Source organism: Lonchura striata, chromosome 17 (assembly GCF_046129695.1).
Source record: "Lonchura striata isolate bLonStr1 chromosome 17, bLonStr1.mat, whole genome shotgun sequence".
In the NCBI taxonomy this organism is placed as follows: Eukaryota; Metazoa; Chordata; class Aves; order Passeriformes; family Estrildidae; genus Lonchura; species Lonchura striata.
The window spans coordinates 3,425,630-3,441,437 of NC_134619.1; the positions used below are offsets into that span (position 1 = coordinate 3,425,630).

Sequence of the window (15,808 nt, forward strand, 5' to 3'; positions counted from 1 at the left end):
CCTGACAGCACAGCTGTAATACAATATTCTGGGATTACAAATAAGCAATCAGCAAGTTTATTTATGTGACCAGAGTCAGAGGTGTTTTATAGCTTTGATAATTATCTGGCAAATAAGCTTTTTTTAAAAAATAGGGATTTGTTTATTGGCCTCTGGCAAAAAATAATACTTCTTTAAAAAAAGCTTTCATGTACATTTTTAAATATAGAGGTAGTCTTTACCAGTTTTTATTAATAAATATATTTGAACTATTAATATGAAGTGAGTTTTATCTAACAGCCTGTTAATAAACACTGGGAGGAATGAATATATCTTTGTTGTAAGCTGAAGTTGTTATGGCAGCAGTATCAAGCATGCTTAAGAAGAAAACTATTGTTGTTTTGACGTTCTTTGTGTTAAGTATGATTAGATTAAAATCACCTCTTGTTCTGGACAAAATTGCTTTCAGTAAACAAGCAAACCCAAATCCAAGGTGGGCAAAAAGTGGGGCCTTAATTGGTGCTGACTTGCTAATGAGATGTAATTGTGGTTCAGGGTTTGTTTTTCTTTCTTTTCTTCATCACAGGTAGATAGAAACCTTGCCAGACTGTTTTTTCTTGAAGTAATGATAATTTGTCAGGCTGTCTTTCTTTCAGATGAGGTTCTGGGCTAAATAACTAGTGGCCATTGAAGTTAAATCAACTAACCATAGCGCTTTTGGTTGCCAGATCTTTAGCTAGTAACACATACTTCTTATAACATAAAATGCTGCTTGACTAACTGCAGCTATTAAATGGCTTAGTTTCAAAGTACACTTAAATATTAATGTTCAAACAGACTTAATGCTGTGGGCAGCATTCATATGCTTTGGCAATACCTCTGCCTTACAGTCCTTTCTAGCAAGCAGTGCTGACCGCTGTCCTTCATTCAGGAAACTCCAGGCTGAAGTATTCATGAAGTAAATTCTGCTCTAAGCATTTCTTGCCCTGCTGATCTTGTGATGACATACTGCCTGGTGACAGGGCTGAAATGATATTGTTACCTTTGTAAATAGTTGCATTTATTTCCAGAGTGTTCCTTGGCCCTGTATAAGTACATCCAGGCTGACAGAGGTCATGGAGCTGCTGACTGGTACAAGCATCCTCATGATGTGTGCTGAAAGACATGGTGTTCAGTGTAAGAAACTGAGATTGGGCTGTAAACCAAATACCTGAAATGGTAAAGGGCTGAATCCAAATGCAGGCAGGTAAAAAAAGCAGAAAATTGTTCGCTCTGAGGCTGTTGAAAAGCTCTGTGTAGCTCTTTAGTATAAAATTTAGAGAGAGGTAGGATGTCGAGAATAATACCATGAATGAGGATGTCTTCTATAATGTGTGCCAGTCACTTTGGGGTTGTAACCATGGCCTGCACTTTTAGTTTGTAAGGGTTGAAGTCTATTTTAAAGAAGCTTTTGTAGCCCCTTGGTTTTGCAGTGAATCTCATAAATTCATTTGGTGCTGTGTTTCAAAATACTTGTGCTTGTGTCTCGTTTGAAAAAAATATCAAAGGAGTTTTTCATGCTGGAATTTTTTTTTCACAGCATGTGAACATGAGCAGGGGTTGTCTTTCCTCCCGCCTCGCATCTCCTACAGCAGAGCACACATGCTCCAAAATAGCATCAGCGTGTGCTGTGCTGAAATGCAGCTGTGAGCCGTGGGAGGCAGGACACCATTAGGTGGCTGAAGGTGCCCACTTCTTGTCCTGGTCTCTGATACCATGTGAAATTGGAGCTTCACTGGCTTGCCAGTGACTTCCTCCACTTCTTGGTCATTGTAGGCTTGCAAAAAAATTATCCAGCTAAAGGTTTACAGCTCAGCGTTTACTGGTATCAAATGGTAAAAAAGAATGTTGGTGGTGGTATACGTGACATTTACATTTTCTCTTTCTTTTTTTTTTTTTTTTTTCAATCTAAGAGATGACATTAATCTGCCAAGAATTTGTTAAAACATTTGGGATGCTGACTTTAAGAATTGCTAGGTTTAAACCTGAGCAAGGATGTGGAATTGTGCTGCAGGATGTCTCCTGCACCTCACAGAATAGCTGCCCACCATATGTGCCCACCAGGACTAGAGATTAGTTATTTAATGTTAGCAAGTAAAATGTTGTTAAAATGTAGCATATTTTAGGACTCCCCTGGTTTTGTAGTGTTTGAGATGCTGCTGCATGTTGCAGACATGGGGTGCTGAGGCAGTGTTGCTCAGTAGGGGTGGTACAAATGGGAGGTGGCGGAGGCTGAGGGACATTTTGGTGGCGTTTCTGGAGGTTTGCTCCAGGTTAGGCTGGACTTATGACTCAGCACTCTGTCCGTGCTCCCCAAGTGGCTCCCAGCAGTACTGCCAAGCAGGGATTAGTGCCTTGCTGAACTCTGCAAGTCGTGCCAGTTGGAAATGCAGGTTCCCGTCCCCAGTATGTGAGCCTGTACCTGTGCAATATGTCACTGTGTAGCTTTGCTTTCTGCTAAGGGCACAACAGTGAACCAGAACAGCCGATCCTCTCCACTGCTGACAGAGCGGGTTCATCCCTGACCTGGGGCTGTCACCTGTCACTGGCTCAGGTGCACGCCCTGGCTACCTCAGAGCTGCAGCCCAAAGGTGTGACCTCGGTCTGTATAGGTGTACTCAGTCCAGCAGTGCATCCGCAGCATTGAAATGTTCATATTTAGTGTTTAGCCCCAGTCCTGTGCAGTTTGTGTGACCTGCATTTCCGTGGCCGGGTGGCTGCCACTCCCTGCTGAGACACTCTGAGCTCCTCCAGGTCAGCCTCAGTAAACTCCAGCCAGATCTGCTCGTTGCAGTGGGGGTGTGCAAAGCCTCCTGTGTCTGACAGGAATGGCCCGTCCCTACCAGATACCAGGCTAAGGCTCTGCAGTCCAACAGGCCAGTAACATTTGGGATGTGAGATTAATGTTTGCTGAAGCTGCAGTTGCCAAGTCTTGGACGAGAGGTTAAGGGCATGTGGACTATTCACTTAGTCTCTGTCTCTGTCCTGATCCCTTGGAAATGGTTGAATCACTCCTGCACTGAAGGTATTGGGAGGAATTTGACTTTGTGCTTTTTCTCTTCTGTATTGGATAAATAGGAATTTCTAGTCACAGACCATGTTTAAGAATGTAAAATAGTGACATTATTGTGAGTAGTTGCCTGTTTATGATAATTAATATGCATCTTTGAAGCTGAACGTTTATGTGCTCTTTTCTTTAAACTCTTAGAGCCCTCCTGTTATTCACAGCAGAATGGCAGCCAGTACTAGGATTTCTTTACTCTTTGAAGGCTGCTGTGCCAATGGCTGTCTGCTTTCCTGCTGAAAAATGTACCAGCCCTTGCTTCCCTTTGTCTGGCCTGATTCCAAGTCAAGTCATTGTTACCGCATTAAATACAAGTAAACCTTTGCATCTCTCTACATATTTGAATTTAATTATCAAATCATAGTCTTAAAAAGAGGACATAGTATTTAAATAACAGGCAGGCTTCCTAAATCTGCACAAATTTATCCTAAAATATATCCCAATTTTATTAAACAAAATCAGTCATTTTCTGGTGCAGTTCATGTTGCACTCACATTTCTTGCAGCTTAGCTAAAATCAATAACTTATTCTTATTAAATGTTTGTTTAGTTGCACAGACTTGCTGAATCTCAGTGAATTACTCTGATTTCACATGCTCTGTTGGTTTTATAATTAATTCATCACTTTGCATAGTCACTTCACTTTAGAAGAGAGGTGTTAGGAGGGAAAAAACTGGAGGTAAGGGAGGATAGTGATGCATTTTGAATTTCTTATAACACATCTCTTTCTTGAAAAGTAGAATAAGTTGAAGATTGTGCTTCTCTTGAGCTTTCTTAATCTCCTGATCTCCTGTGCACTGGAGACACAATACTCAACAACTCCACTGGTAAAGGAGAAAGGAATTGTACACATGGGACCAACAAAATTTGAAACTTTGAATAGGATGGTTGGAGCACCAAAAAACAATTGAGATGTGTGAAGCAGTCAAGGAGGTTTAACTGCTTTTTCTGTTAAATTAATTAATGTATTTAGGTCTCCCAAGACTATTTCCAAAAATACCACAATCGCCTTGAAGGCTTTGGTCAATGTGATTTATGGGTTAAGGTCTTTTGAATAATTTTGTGCTGCACAGATTTTAAGAATTCCAGTTCAAGTTATGAGCATTAATAGGATCAAAGTATTACTATTTAGAGAAAGACCTAATGCAGTGATAAAATTTGTTAATTGGCCATTACTTCTCTTTGTTTTGTGGGATTTTGTGTTTTAAATGTGATCAGCTCCTTGCCTTTGCTGTACAAAATGAGCCACATACATTCACACCTTCCTGTTCCTTGGGAATCCTGTGTTTGTCCATGGATTTTCAGCTCACTTTGAGCTATGGAACTACTGTAATGATACGTGAAAAAGTTTTTCAAGTTTGTTATTTAAAGCTCATCAGGATGGCAGCCTGCCAGTCTGATTTTGTTGCTGTGATGTGACCTCTATTCATCACTTCAGAAGATATATCTGATAACAGATTATATTGAAAATACAGATGGAAGGGGTGGCTCTCTCAAGTCCTGGGAGCATGGCTATCATGGCGAAATGAAGACACAGTTAATGTGTCAGAATGGATGCAGGTTCACACTGGTACTTAGCAGTAAATTGTATTTACCAGCTGCTGCCGTGCATGCCATGTGCAGTGTCCTGTCACCCGTGAAAGGAATATGGAGTAGAAATTTATACAGCAGTTCCTGATAGTGCCTCCTCATTGGAAAATAAATTATTACCTATTTTTCCTCACAGCACAAGATTAATAAATTAAAAACTTACAAGTAATCATGTAATGCCTTATTTCTTTTAAAATAGGTTAGCTGCTGTTAAATACAAGAGTGAATTCTGTTTAATTGCTGTCTAACTCACAATTAGGATTGTAAAAATTCAAATACAAACCTTTAAATAGATTGTTAGATCTGTTTTGATACTCAACTGGAAAAAAGGCATCATCACCATAGCAAATGATCCAACTTCATGAGCTCAGGTCAGCTTACATCTATGAACAAATACCCAATTTTAAAAGCAGCTTAATTTGTTCTATGCAGCCAGCTCTGGAAGATATTGATTCCATCAAATGAGTTTTGGATCAAATGAGCAACTTCTACATATGTTGTAATGCAATTTTTGTAGGAAACTGGGCGAGGGAGGGTTTGTCTTGTTTCTGAGTGCCTCTGAGCACAGCTTTCTGCCCAGCTGAGGCAGTGCAGGAATCAAATGACCCTTGCTAATTCTGCCCACATCTTGCAGTCACACTCATTTTCTACTATCTTGTTACCATATTGGTCTTATGTTTGCTGCCTGCTGGGAACAGCTAATAACTACTGAATGCATTTCATAGTTGGTACAATAACAGCCTCTTTACTTTCCCTGTCAGTGTGGCTGCATGGCTTTGAAAGCCTTACTGATGATGTTTGCAACAGTTCTGTTTGTGGTGACAGCTGTTGTTTCAGATTTAAATTTCATCTTTGTATTTGTAAGAAATGTGATCTTTAACATGATCATCTTGCTGCTGCAATTGTTGTTTTGTTGTGCTTTTTCCTGCAAGTAAGTCCTCACTGATTAGGTCAGGAGCTCTTCCCAGTTAGACCCCTCTCCCCTCTGGATGAGGGACTGGCACTGGTATGACAGTTCCTACCACAACACTGAAGGTCCTTTGTCTTCCTGTGTGATGGCCAGAGGCAGAAAGGAAGCTTATTTTACATACATATTTGAATACTTAACTACCAGTTTGTCCAAGCTAGGGGTTAGATTCATGCTAAGTCTCTTTTCCTGCCATTTGACCCAGTATTTTTTCAATATAAAAAACTTTTCAGTGTTTTGTAGACCAAGATGTCTCTAGAACCGTATAAGATACTTTCTGAGATGCCTGGGATGTTGTTGAGTTTAAAATTTGGCCTTCTAGGCAACCTTTTGTAAAGAGGGATTTGTGCCATGGGTCTGGAGCAGCTGTCACAGTTCTTGCTGTCACTGGCAATGTGTGCAGAGCAAATCCCCATTGCCCTGTGGAACTCAGGGCAGGGTGGGTGCACAGGGAGCAAAGTGATTGTGTGTTCACACCAGCAGCACCACCCAACCGAGGGCTGCTCTGTTCTTTCTCTGTTAGATCCTTTCTGAAAATGGCTCAATTCACCTGGAATTCTCCTGGCCTCCAACACATTTGTACAGATTGGGTACTGCTGCTGCCTGCAGTGCTTACCCCATGATATTATAAATACTTCATGAAAATAATCTCTTTACTAAACTACTTTAGTGTCTAGTTCTCTGAGCTGTAAACAAAGTCCCTCATGCCATGGTGCATGGATTAAAGATTTGATCATTCTAAATTTAATCCTGTTTTCTTGGTTGGTTTCCACAAGAGGTTGAAAAATAGAGAAGGAGGAGGTCTGCCTGGTGATCCAGTTATTTAGGATGCAGATTATAAAATCATGTAGGTGTGGGGATCACTATGGAGCCAAATCTTATGTTTTTGCAAGCAATTTAAAAGACAAATTAGTTGTGCTTGTAGAAGGCATGTCAAATGACTATGTAATTATTTTAAGGAAAAAAAAAAATTCTTGGTTTTCCCAAGACTGCTACTTTTTTCATCACACCAGTTAGCTTCATCCTTGTTGGTGCTTCTGATGTTTCTCCCAGCAGTTCACCCTCTCCCTTGTGCAGTTTCATGTTTGTTGTCTGTTAATATTTGCAGTTAGTTCTTCTTGTGATATGTGAATTAACAGTATCTTTTGTGTTTTCTCAAAACGTTTGCATTTCCCCTGGATTTTGATTTCTCTTCTTCTGGCTTTTCTATATTTTTACCAGACTAGGAACAATGATCTAAGGGCAATAACATTTTTTTTTCTTAATTTTTGTTTAGCTGTTTTTACACTGTGCTTAGTGATGTCATACAGTAGTGCAGATGACCACAGAACCTTGGAATTATTTAGGTTGGAAAATAGAGAGAGGTTTAGGCTTGAAGAACACAACTTGACATTTGTTTCTTGTTCTATGCCACACATAGAAACTGTCAGATTTTTTTTTTTTCTGATTCATTTTTTTTTGCTGCTGCTGGCTAAATTTCTGATTTTGTTTTGTTGGGTTTTTTTTTTTCCCTTTGGTTCTGAACGTACAGTTAATAGGCTGGTTTTCAAGTGGCTCCCCTGAAATATATCTTGCTAAACTCAGGATTCCTTCCTTTTTGGTAGCCATAAATAGTATCCCACTGCCTATTTTATGTGGCCTGGGTTTTTTTTAACTGATTAGAAAAGCAGCTATTATTTGTACATTCCCAGAATATCTAAGTGTGTTTGTTTCTTCTGGTATTTTCGACTTATGCACAGTTTGCACTTAAAATATTTGCTCATTTGCTATTTAAGTTGCACATCAAATTTCTCTATTTGAGGAGTATATGTGAGCGTAAAATTAGAGTAGTTAAGTTGCTCCTTCCCTAACATTTTAATGTGCATTTGAAATGGAGATTTGTGATGAAATTAGACCAGGAAAAAATCACTTTAGAAGAAAAAGTGTAGCTTGGATTGGTGATTAAAATTAAGGTGGTTCTTCAGTGAAACATTTTACATTGACTTCAGTCTTCAGCAGTGTTTATGTCAGGGAGGTTTGCACATCAAGGTTTCATTGCTCTGTTGCTGCATCCCCACTTCTCCTGGGAGTCTGGGCTTTGTTTTTGTCCTTTCCATAGCCCATGGATGGAGCTCCAGGCTGTGTACAAAAAGGAGATGTCTTACTCTAAGTGAATCTGGCTACAGCGTGGTTATTGAAAGAGATGCAGCTGCTGTCCCACTGTTTCCTGAGCTGTTTTCATACCTGGACAGAGTTGGTTCATGTGATATTTGTGTGCAGAATGAGCAAGGTAATACAATCTGTTTGGCACTTGGTTCTGAAAGGATCTGAAAGCGCAGCTGAAACAGAGATGCGCCTCTGAAAGCTCGCCAGGGCTGCTCTCAGGCTCGTGTTTATGCAAGGGTGTGCAGAAATCCACTTTAACTTCATGATGCAGAGATGATATTTCGTGTTGTGTGATTTTGTTGCTGAAGTTTGCTGTAGGTAATGCTTGGGTGTAAAAAAAACTCTGAAGACATCAATTGGGAAAAAACAAATGACACTGGAACCAAAATTATACGAAGGACATATTCTTCTATTTCTCTTGGCAAGCTTATGTGTGGCCACTCAGTTCTTACAGTCGTGAAGTCAGACTGTTAATGATCCTCTGAGGGATAAAAGGTGACAAAAATTACATACTAACAGATACCCTGAAAATAGTCTTCAGTCTCATATTTGTTTGGGGTTTGGGCTTTTTTCCCAATTAAGCATGAGGCATGCTCTGAGAAAAGTAGTTTATGCTAGAATAGGCCAGGGAAGGACACTGATTAATCCATCTAAATGGAGTAACTTATTGCCAACCTTGCTCCAACTTTGGCATCTGAATCATGTAAATTTTTTGGGTTTCTGCACCCTTTTTTTTTTTTCCCTCTCTCAGGTCACTTTATTGATTGCATATGTCTTAAAAAAATTACTCCACTGCATCAGCTATTGCATAGGGAGTGATGTGGATGTTGCTTCTATTTTTGTAATATTTTTTCATCCAGGCATCCACTGTTTGACACAGCAGAAGTGGAAAAGACCACTCCCCCTCCTTTCACTCGTTTCAAGAGCTCTTTTGGGTGAGGAGGTGGGTGCTGGGAGTAAAGATATTGATTCCACAGGCTTTGTGGCTAATTCCTTTTAAAATCTGAGCTGAGGTCAAAAGGTTGACGTGTAGTTTACACAAGGATTTAAAAAAAAAAAAAATTACCAAATGTATAGGATTTGGGTTGTCTCAGTGAGTTACTTGTGAAATCAGATATTTATGCAACACGAGCTCCTCTTGCTTCTGATTTTTCTGGCTTCTTTGATTTCAAAAGTTGCGGATGCTCACTTAATTATGAAAGTCTCCAGAGCCAGATGATGATGATGATTAAACCTTGGCACATGGTACTCTTTAAAACACTAATCTTCACAAGATTCTGTGCAATTAGGTAAGTATTCTCCTTACTTGACAGAGAGGGAAACTGTAAGGGTCCAAACCTGCTTCTGTTGTGGAGTTGCTGTCAACTCTTAAGGCTCTTAATAGCAGAAGATCAAGCCCTTAAGTGATTTGTCTAAAGACAAGTAAGGTGGTGGGAGAGTTTGATTGGATCTTGGGTGTTCTTGATTCTCAGGCACCTGGCTGATAGCTGAAGATGTCTTGCTTGACATTTCAGCTCTTTTCATTTTAGTGTTTATCTTCAAAGGTCATCAGCTTTATATATGACTTCAAAAGAAGCGTGCAGTAAATCAAGGTCTTCACCTGTTATTGAGCCCTCTTACACATCACTACTGGTTTTATTTTGACTGTCTCTCTAATGCTGATAGACAACCACAAAAATAAAATGGGAGAGCCCATGGAAATAAAATGAAATCACTTGGTGTTGTCAGAGGCAGTAAAGGAACTGAGAAGCCGCTCGGATATGGGGATTAGAAAAGTTGCAGGTATAAAGACTGAAGTGATCACATGGAGAGATGGGTATGGGGCTGTTTGGTGCTGACACCTCTCTCTAGAGCAGGGCAAGGGGCATCCCCAGTTTGAGGGGCTGGCAGAGCTGGGGGAGGCACTTAATGCCATGGGAGAGGGGCCAGTGTAGGGTGTGGGATGGAGAAGGGATGAGTATCATGTTCAGCCCCCATCCTTTCCTCTCACACAGGGCCACTGTGGCTCTTTCACTGGATTAATTACTGCTCCATGTGGACATCTACCAGTCACAGGTAGGATTTGGTCTCTTGAGAATAGTCACAAAACAATTTAGGTTTCCCCTCTATTGGTTTCCACCATCTCCCTTATTAAAGATTCTTCTGCTACCTTTCTATGCCTGATTAATGTGTCAGGTGATTAATGACTTTCATCTGACACATCAGTGGGATTAAACCATGGTGAAATACATCCTTCCCCTCCTATTATTGCATTCCACTGCTTTCCACAAAGGAAGTACAAGAGAGGTTATCTCATGAGAAGCTCTGCCTGTATTTCTGGCTGTTTCCAATTACCTTGATGTTGGATACATGTCTGTGGTGAGCTAGACTTGCAAAAGTTGTTTAGGGGAAGATGCTGAAAGTGCATCTAAAACACTCTGGGAATAACATGGGCGACTTGATAGGAATTTATTCTTAGTCTTGTGGATCAATGGTTGCCAGTTACATCAAGTATTCCTGCAGTGCTTTTCTTTGAAAAGTTGGCTACGTTTCTTAGGAATGCCTAGCTTTTATCAGATGAGAATTTGCATTGAATTTAAGTACAGAAAAAGATGATGAATGTGCCTTAATTACTTTCAGCAGCTATGCCAACTCTACAACTGTGACTGCAGCACGTATGCCCAGGTGTGCTTTAACCTGCAACTGTGAGACCTTAAATTGGCAGAATGCTGTGCAGGAAGATGCAATTTCCCTGATGCCAGTTCTGAGTGCTTCTCCTTCTGGCTGAAACTGATTCTCCTTTTTCTCTTCCCCACTGCCCCCTCCCTCTCTCTCTGGTAAATGGATTAATTTCCATCCCCGGCAGCTCCCTGGTTCTGCTCTTGGCCCATGCAGAGGAACAGAGTACAACTTGCACAGGCAGCTGGTGGAGATGAGAGGCCAGACCACCTCCCCTTTCAGCAGAGAGATGGACTCACACAGGAATTAAGCAACCCTGTGGACCACCTGATGTGTGTAGTTAATTATAAAGATGTAGTGATAATTTCAGGTACAGGTCTGCAGAGGACTGTCCCTGCTGGGTTTGAACATTCCTGCCCAAGCCTGTGCCATCAAAGCTTTCCCTCTGCTGGCACTTATGCTAAATTCCTTCATGTGCCAAACAACAGGAGGAGTGATTATTTGCCATGCCAAGCATGGACTTTTGGTTAAGGTGAGGATGGTTGTAATAAGATGTAGTACAAATGATGTGGCTGTGTAACGTGGTTTCTTTGAGGAGCGAGTGGCAAGGAACTTACAGTGAGTACTGTGCTCATCAAAAAGTTATCAGCCTGGATTTGCTGAAACAATTATGGGCAATTTCTATTGCAGTGAGGGTTATTTAAAATTTAAATAGAGTTGACATCATGTTCTTTTGACCTAATTCCCAGACTTTTTTATCATTACTAAAATGGTGTGGGATATTACAATGTCATATGCTGCAGAATGGCTCTCTAAGGAAAGGTTGATACAGCACTGGTGTTTGAATAGGAAATGGACTGTGGAAAATTCTGAGGTAACATTGTGATCTTCAAACGTGAAGGGTTGGATTTGTGGGTAAAAAGCCACAGTTCAGAAATAACCCTGCTGAAAAGTAGTCCTATGAAAAAACAGGATATCTCTTACTATTTGTTGTTTTATCAGTATAGGGGGTCATGTTTCTTTTCCTTTCAGTAATACTACTAGTTTGTGTCCCACTAGATGCCCACTTTACATTAACATGAGTTCACTTTATTTTGGCAGGAGAAAGTCACCCAAGCCCTTGTGGAGTATTTCAGACTTTCAGCACCAAATTCAATTTACTGCATTCTTCCATGCTTCTGTGACAACCCCATGTCAGATGATTCATGTACAGACCCTGTTTCCCATAACTTTGTCCTTGGGATGACACCAGTGGCATTCTTCTCATGATCTTTAAAAAACACGTGAGAAAAACAGTTGGGATGATTTTAAAGAGCAAATTGTCATTTGGAAAGCACCCTGCCTTAATACTAGTTCCACTTATCTAGAAATGTTATTATGAGCAATTGAAAAAACATTCAAAACAAAATAATGTGATTAAGTAAGGGTTGTGGGTTTTAAGAGCCAGTCTTCACTTCCTGCTTTCACCCAAGGACCATCCAGATACACCAGTCTGGCTTAAGTGTGCTCTCACCTTGGGAGTACAAGCATTGTCCATGTTTTGCATAAACTTGTATAAATAGTCCATCTGCTTGTAATTTGGACAAAGTTACCAGAAAGATTGTAGTGTGTTTTCTCTTACTGTATTTGGGTATGATTCCCAAAGTCCCAATGCCTTGCATTGGAAAATGAAGCTCCAGGGTTGATGTAAGTCTCATATATATCTCACTGTTAATACCCACACCAGCTTTATCTGCAGTACTCAAATCCAGTTGGAAAGCAAAGGTGTTATCTCCAGTGCAGAATGAGCTTGTGTTTCTCCTGGGATAAGTTCTCCCACATAATACCAACCTCCCCAAAAACCTCTAACCTTGGCTGTAGTAATCCAACAAGAGGCAACCAAGATTTCATTGCAGCCCAAGCTGGCAGTCCATGGGCCTTGCTCTTAAAAGGCAGGCCAGCCAAGTGATAATATTTCACTGCCATGCCCCAGTTACCCCTGAGCAGTACCCTGTGGTCTGTTTATTTTTTTCTACTTCAGGAGACCTTAACTGGCACGTTAATCCTGCATTTGTCTGCTGTGTTTTGCTTTGGTGCAGAGTTTGAACAGCAGTGCCATGAGAGTGCTTGCCCACAGGTTTGCTGGAAGCAGATGTCAACCTTCTAGTACAGTTGTGGTGGCTGTAAAACCTGTAATTTGGGGGGAATATAGCTAAAGAAACTGTTCAGGGTTTAGTGGACAGAAGAGAAAAGGAAACACCAGGCAGACAAGAAGAAATGAGTTCCTTCTGCTGAAAGATTCTGCTGCCAAATATTTTGGTATGATCTGTGTTAGCAATAAGTAACTCCATTTGGAAATTATTTTCCACACAGAATTGTTGTTGTATTACTATTTCAACCAGCAGCTCTGTGCTGGGGCACACAAATCCCGCACACATTCATGGATCAACCAAGTGAAAACATGGTATTTCCCCCAGGAAATCTATCCCAGCATGCAGACCAGTAAAGCACTACTGAGGAAGCAGCTGCAGATGAAGGGCTTTGTACAGCCAACCCTCCCCCTGTGCTGGAACAGCTCAAGCTGTAATTTTTCAGTAAAGACACATCCTTATTGCATAGGCATCCTATAATTTCTTCTGAAATGTCACATTTCTCTCAGTTAGGGCTGTTTTGAAGATCTGCTACTGTCCTTACACACCTAAATGTTTCCTGGATTTTTCTGATGGTTTGGCTCGTTTAACTTCTTCAACAGCTCGTGGCTGCTTCTGGCCAGTTATTTTCCATTAGATTAAAGTCCCTCCCAGCATGTAGAATACAGAGATAACTTTACAGCTGTGTTTCATTCTCTTTCACATTTCAGCATTTCACCAGGGACAGATCTAGTGAAACCTTTGTCGTGGGATCTGAAAATTTTATTGCTTCAGATTTTTTTTAGTTCCCATTTCATTACAAAGCTGGTTTGCTCAGGGTGCAGACAGAAGTGATGCTGCCTTGTTGTCTGGTTGGGGTTATTATGTGTGTGATTGTTTTGAGGCTTTTCCCCTTCTAATTAATTTAAACAAATTGGATTAAGGATAGAGGTTTCAGGACTGTAGTACTGTTACAGCTGGATTAAATATTGTCTTAGGAGACAAATTTGCGTTGAATAAAAAGCAGACTTAAATTATATCAAGGCATCCATGCTGGGAGAGAGGAGGGTGGTGGAATGCTGCCTGCCAGTATTTTTATTGTCATCATCATTCACCCTTTTTCAATTTTAGGGTTGCCATTTCCACAAGGAAAAGTTTGTGCTTTTTTTTTTTTTACTAATTTGCTTTTACTCCTGAGGACAAATGAAGGTATTTTATTCAGACATCAAATTAATCACTTCTGTGAAGAAGACGGTTGATCAAAGTGTGCTTATATTTCTTTTAATTTTACTTCTTTACCATCTGTGAAGCACTGTAGTTGTGTGCTACCTGTCTGATTTATCAGTGTCTTGTAGGAAATCAGCCTTTCTTCTGCCTGAGGGATTTGGGAATTTCAATTAGGTAGTGAGCCTGAGGGAAAAGGGTTTGCCTGCACTTGGCTTTGCAGAACTTGACAATGGTTTGATTTTGGCTTTGCTAATATGGAAATCTTTGCCAGTGCTCTCAGTGTCTAAAAATTTTCCTATTTCCACATGGTTATTTCCTGTCTTGGGTGAGGTAGGCTACTTTATTTCTTCTGGTTTATACTTTCTAGTTGCCAAGACAGTTAAAAAAAAAAAAGTAAAAAAACTTGGTAGGCAAAAGGAGATGCACCCTTCATGCTTGTCTTGCTGGTTTTGATATGGCATTCCTGAATACCTGGTGGAATCCTGGTTCTGTGGAGATCCAGCTACATGTGCAGCTGGATCTGTGGTAGTCCTTGGTTCCCATTCCTTGCCTGCTTAACAAACTGCTGTACACACTACTTACATCTACAGCATGGGTATATGTGGTATCTCTGCTAGCCTGGGTTTCTGTGGCTAGAATGGAGCAACTGTGACACAGCAGGGAATTTGGCATCCTTTGAATGCCATGTTGTGGTGTTGGCACAATGTGTGAATGATTTCCCCCTTTTGTTTTGCTGTTAATGATGAGCTCTTGGGCTGGGGCCTGGCTGCAGCCTCAGCTTTGCGTGCACGATTATCTGTGCGTGCTGCAGATGGAAATTGAACATCTAATTACTTTATAAGATTTGTGAACAGAGATTTAGAGCCTGCTTAGCCTCTGCTTGAAAAGTGCTTTCTGTGTGATTTCAAGTCTGCTTTTGCTCTCCTCCTCAGGTCCTTTCACAGATGTGGTCACTACAAATCTGAAGCTCGGCAACCCCACGGACAAAAATGTGTGCTTCAAAGTTAAGACCACAGCACCACGTAGATACTGTGTAAGGCCCAACAGTGGAATTATCGATGCAGGAACATCAATTAATGTTTCTGGTAAGCCATTCAAGTGGTTATTTGCTGATTGTAAATAGCTTCTTATAATCAGTTATTTCTTGGAATGCCTTGCAGCCTGGAAGTATTTTGGTGAATCCAAGAGGTTGCTCTCATAGAGAAGCAGCCATTTCATGTATCCTTACTTCCCTTTCTCTTGGTCTAGCAGTTGTAGGTTTGGTCTTACATCTTGTTTTGGAGAGGAAAACGGCGGAAATATATAAATGATTGATATGGTTCATTAACAGCCTCAGCCAGCGTATCCAAACCCCTACTGCAGCAGCCCTGCCCTCCCTGTGGGATTATTTTTGTACAGTTAGTTTTTTGCCAGCTTAACTTCCTGAACCAGCTCACCATGGGGTCAAACAAGTGCTTGGATGAGCACATTGAGGGAAGAATAAAACTGGGTGGACTGTAGCCACTGGTTTAGACCGGTGTGGTCTGATGCCAAACCGCCTTTGATTTAACCAACAATGAAAACATTTACTTTCAAACCATGCTTGCTTTGTGTGCCTTAAAGATTCAGTATCCTTTGGTGTTAAAAATGTCAAATGACTAAATCTTTGCTGTTGCATAGGAAAAGTTAATGATTTTCTGTAATGAGTCAGTAGCTCTTGACTTGCCTAGGTTTGGTAATGGAAAAGCAAAGGAGTGGCTTACTTTGAAAGCATAAAGAGCTGAGCAGTCTCATAAACAATATCTGTATATTATTAATTTGCTGATAGTGTATTCTCTCAATAACTTTTCTGATCCATGTTCTTAATAAAGAATTCTATCAAAGGATGTAGTTGTGGCATATTGGATGAATGAGGTCAGATTTTAGTTAAGAAAATTACTCCTCTAAACATGCAGGTTCAGATTTGCTTTGCTATTCCTAAAAAAATTATTATTGACACGATAAGAAATATTATTGATAGGTTATACAGTTTGCTTCTGCCAACCTCTTTTAT

The 15,808-nt window shown here is 40.5% G+C and overlaps 1 protein-coding gene across 1 annotated transcript in view; it reads left to right on the forward strand.

Moving 5' to 3' along the window:
* VAPB (VAMP associated protein B and C) overlaps positions 1-15,808 on the forward strand; it is a 37,432-nt gene that overhangs the window by 1,208 nt on the left and 20,416 nt on the right. Inside the window, exon 2 of the mRNA XM_021553572.3 lies at positions 14,709-14,861. Within this exon, the coding sequence (XP_021409247.1) occupies positions 14,709-14,861 (153 nt within the window). The remainder of the gene's footprint in view (positions 1-14,708; positions 14,862-15,808) is intronic.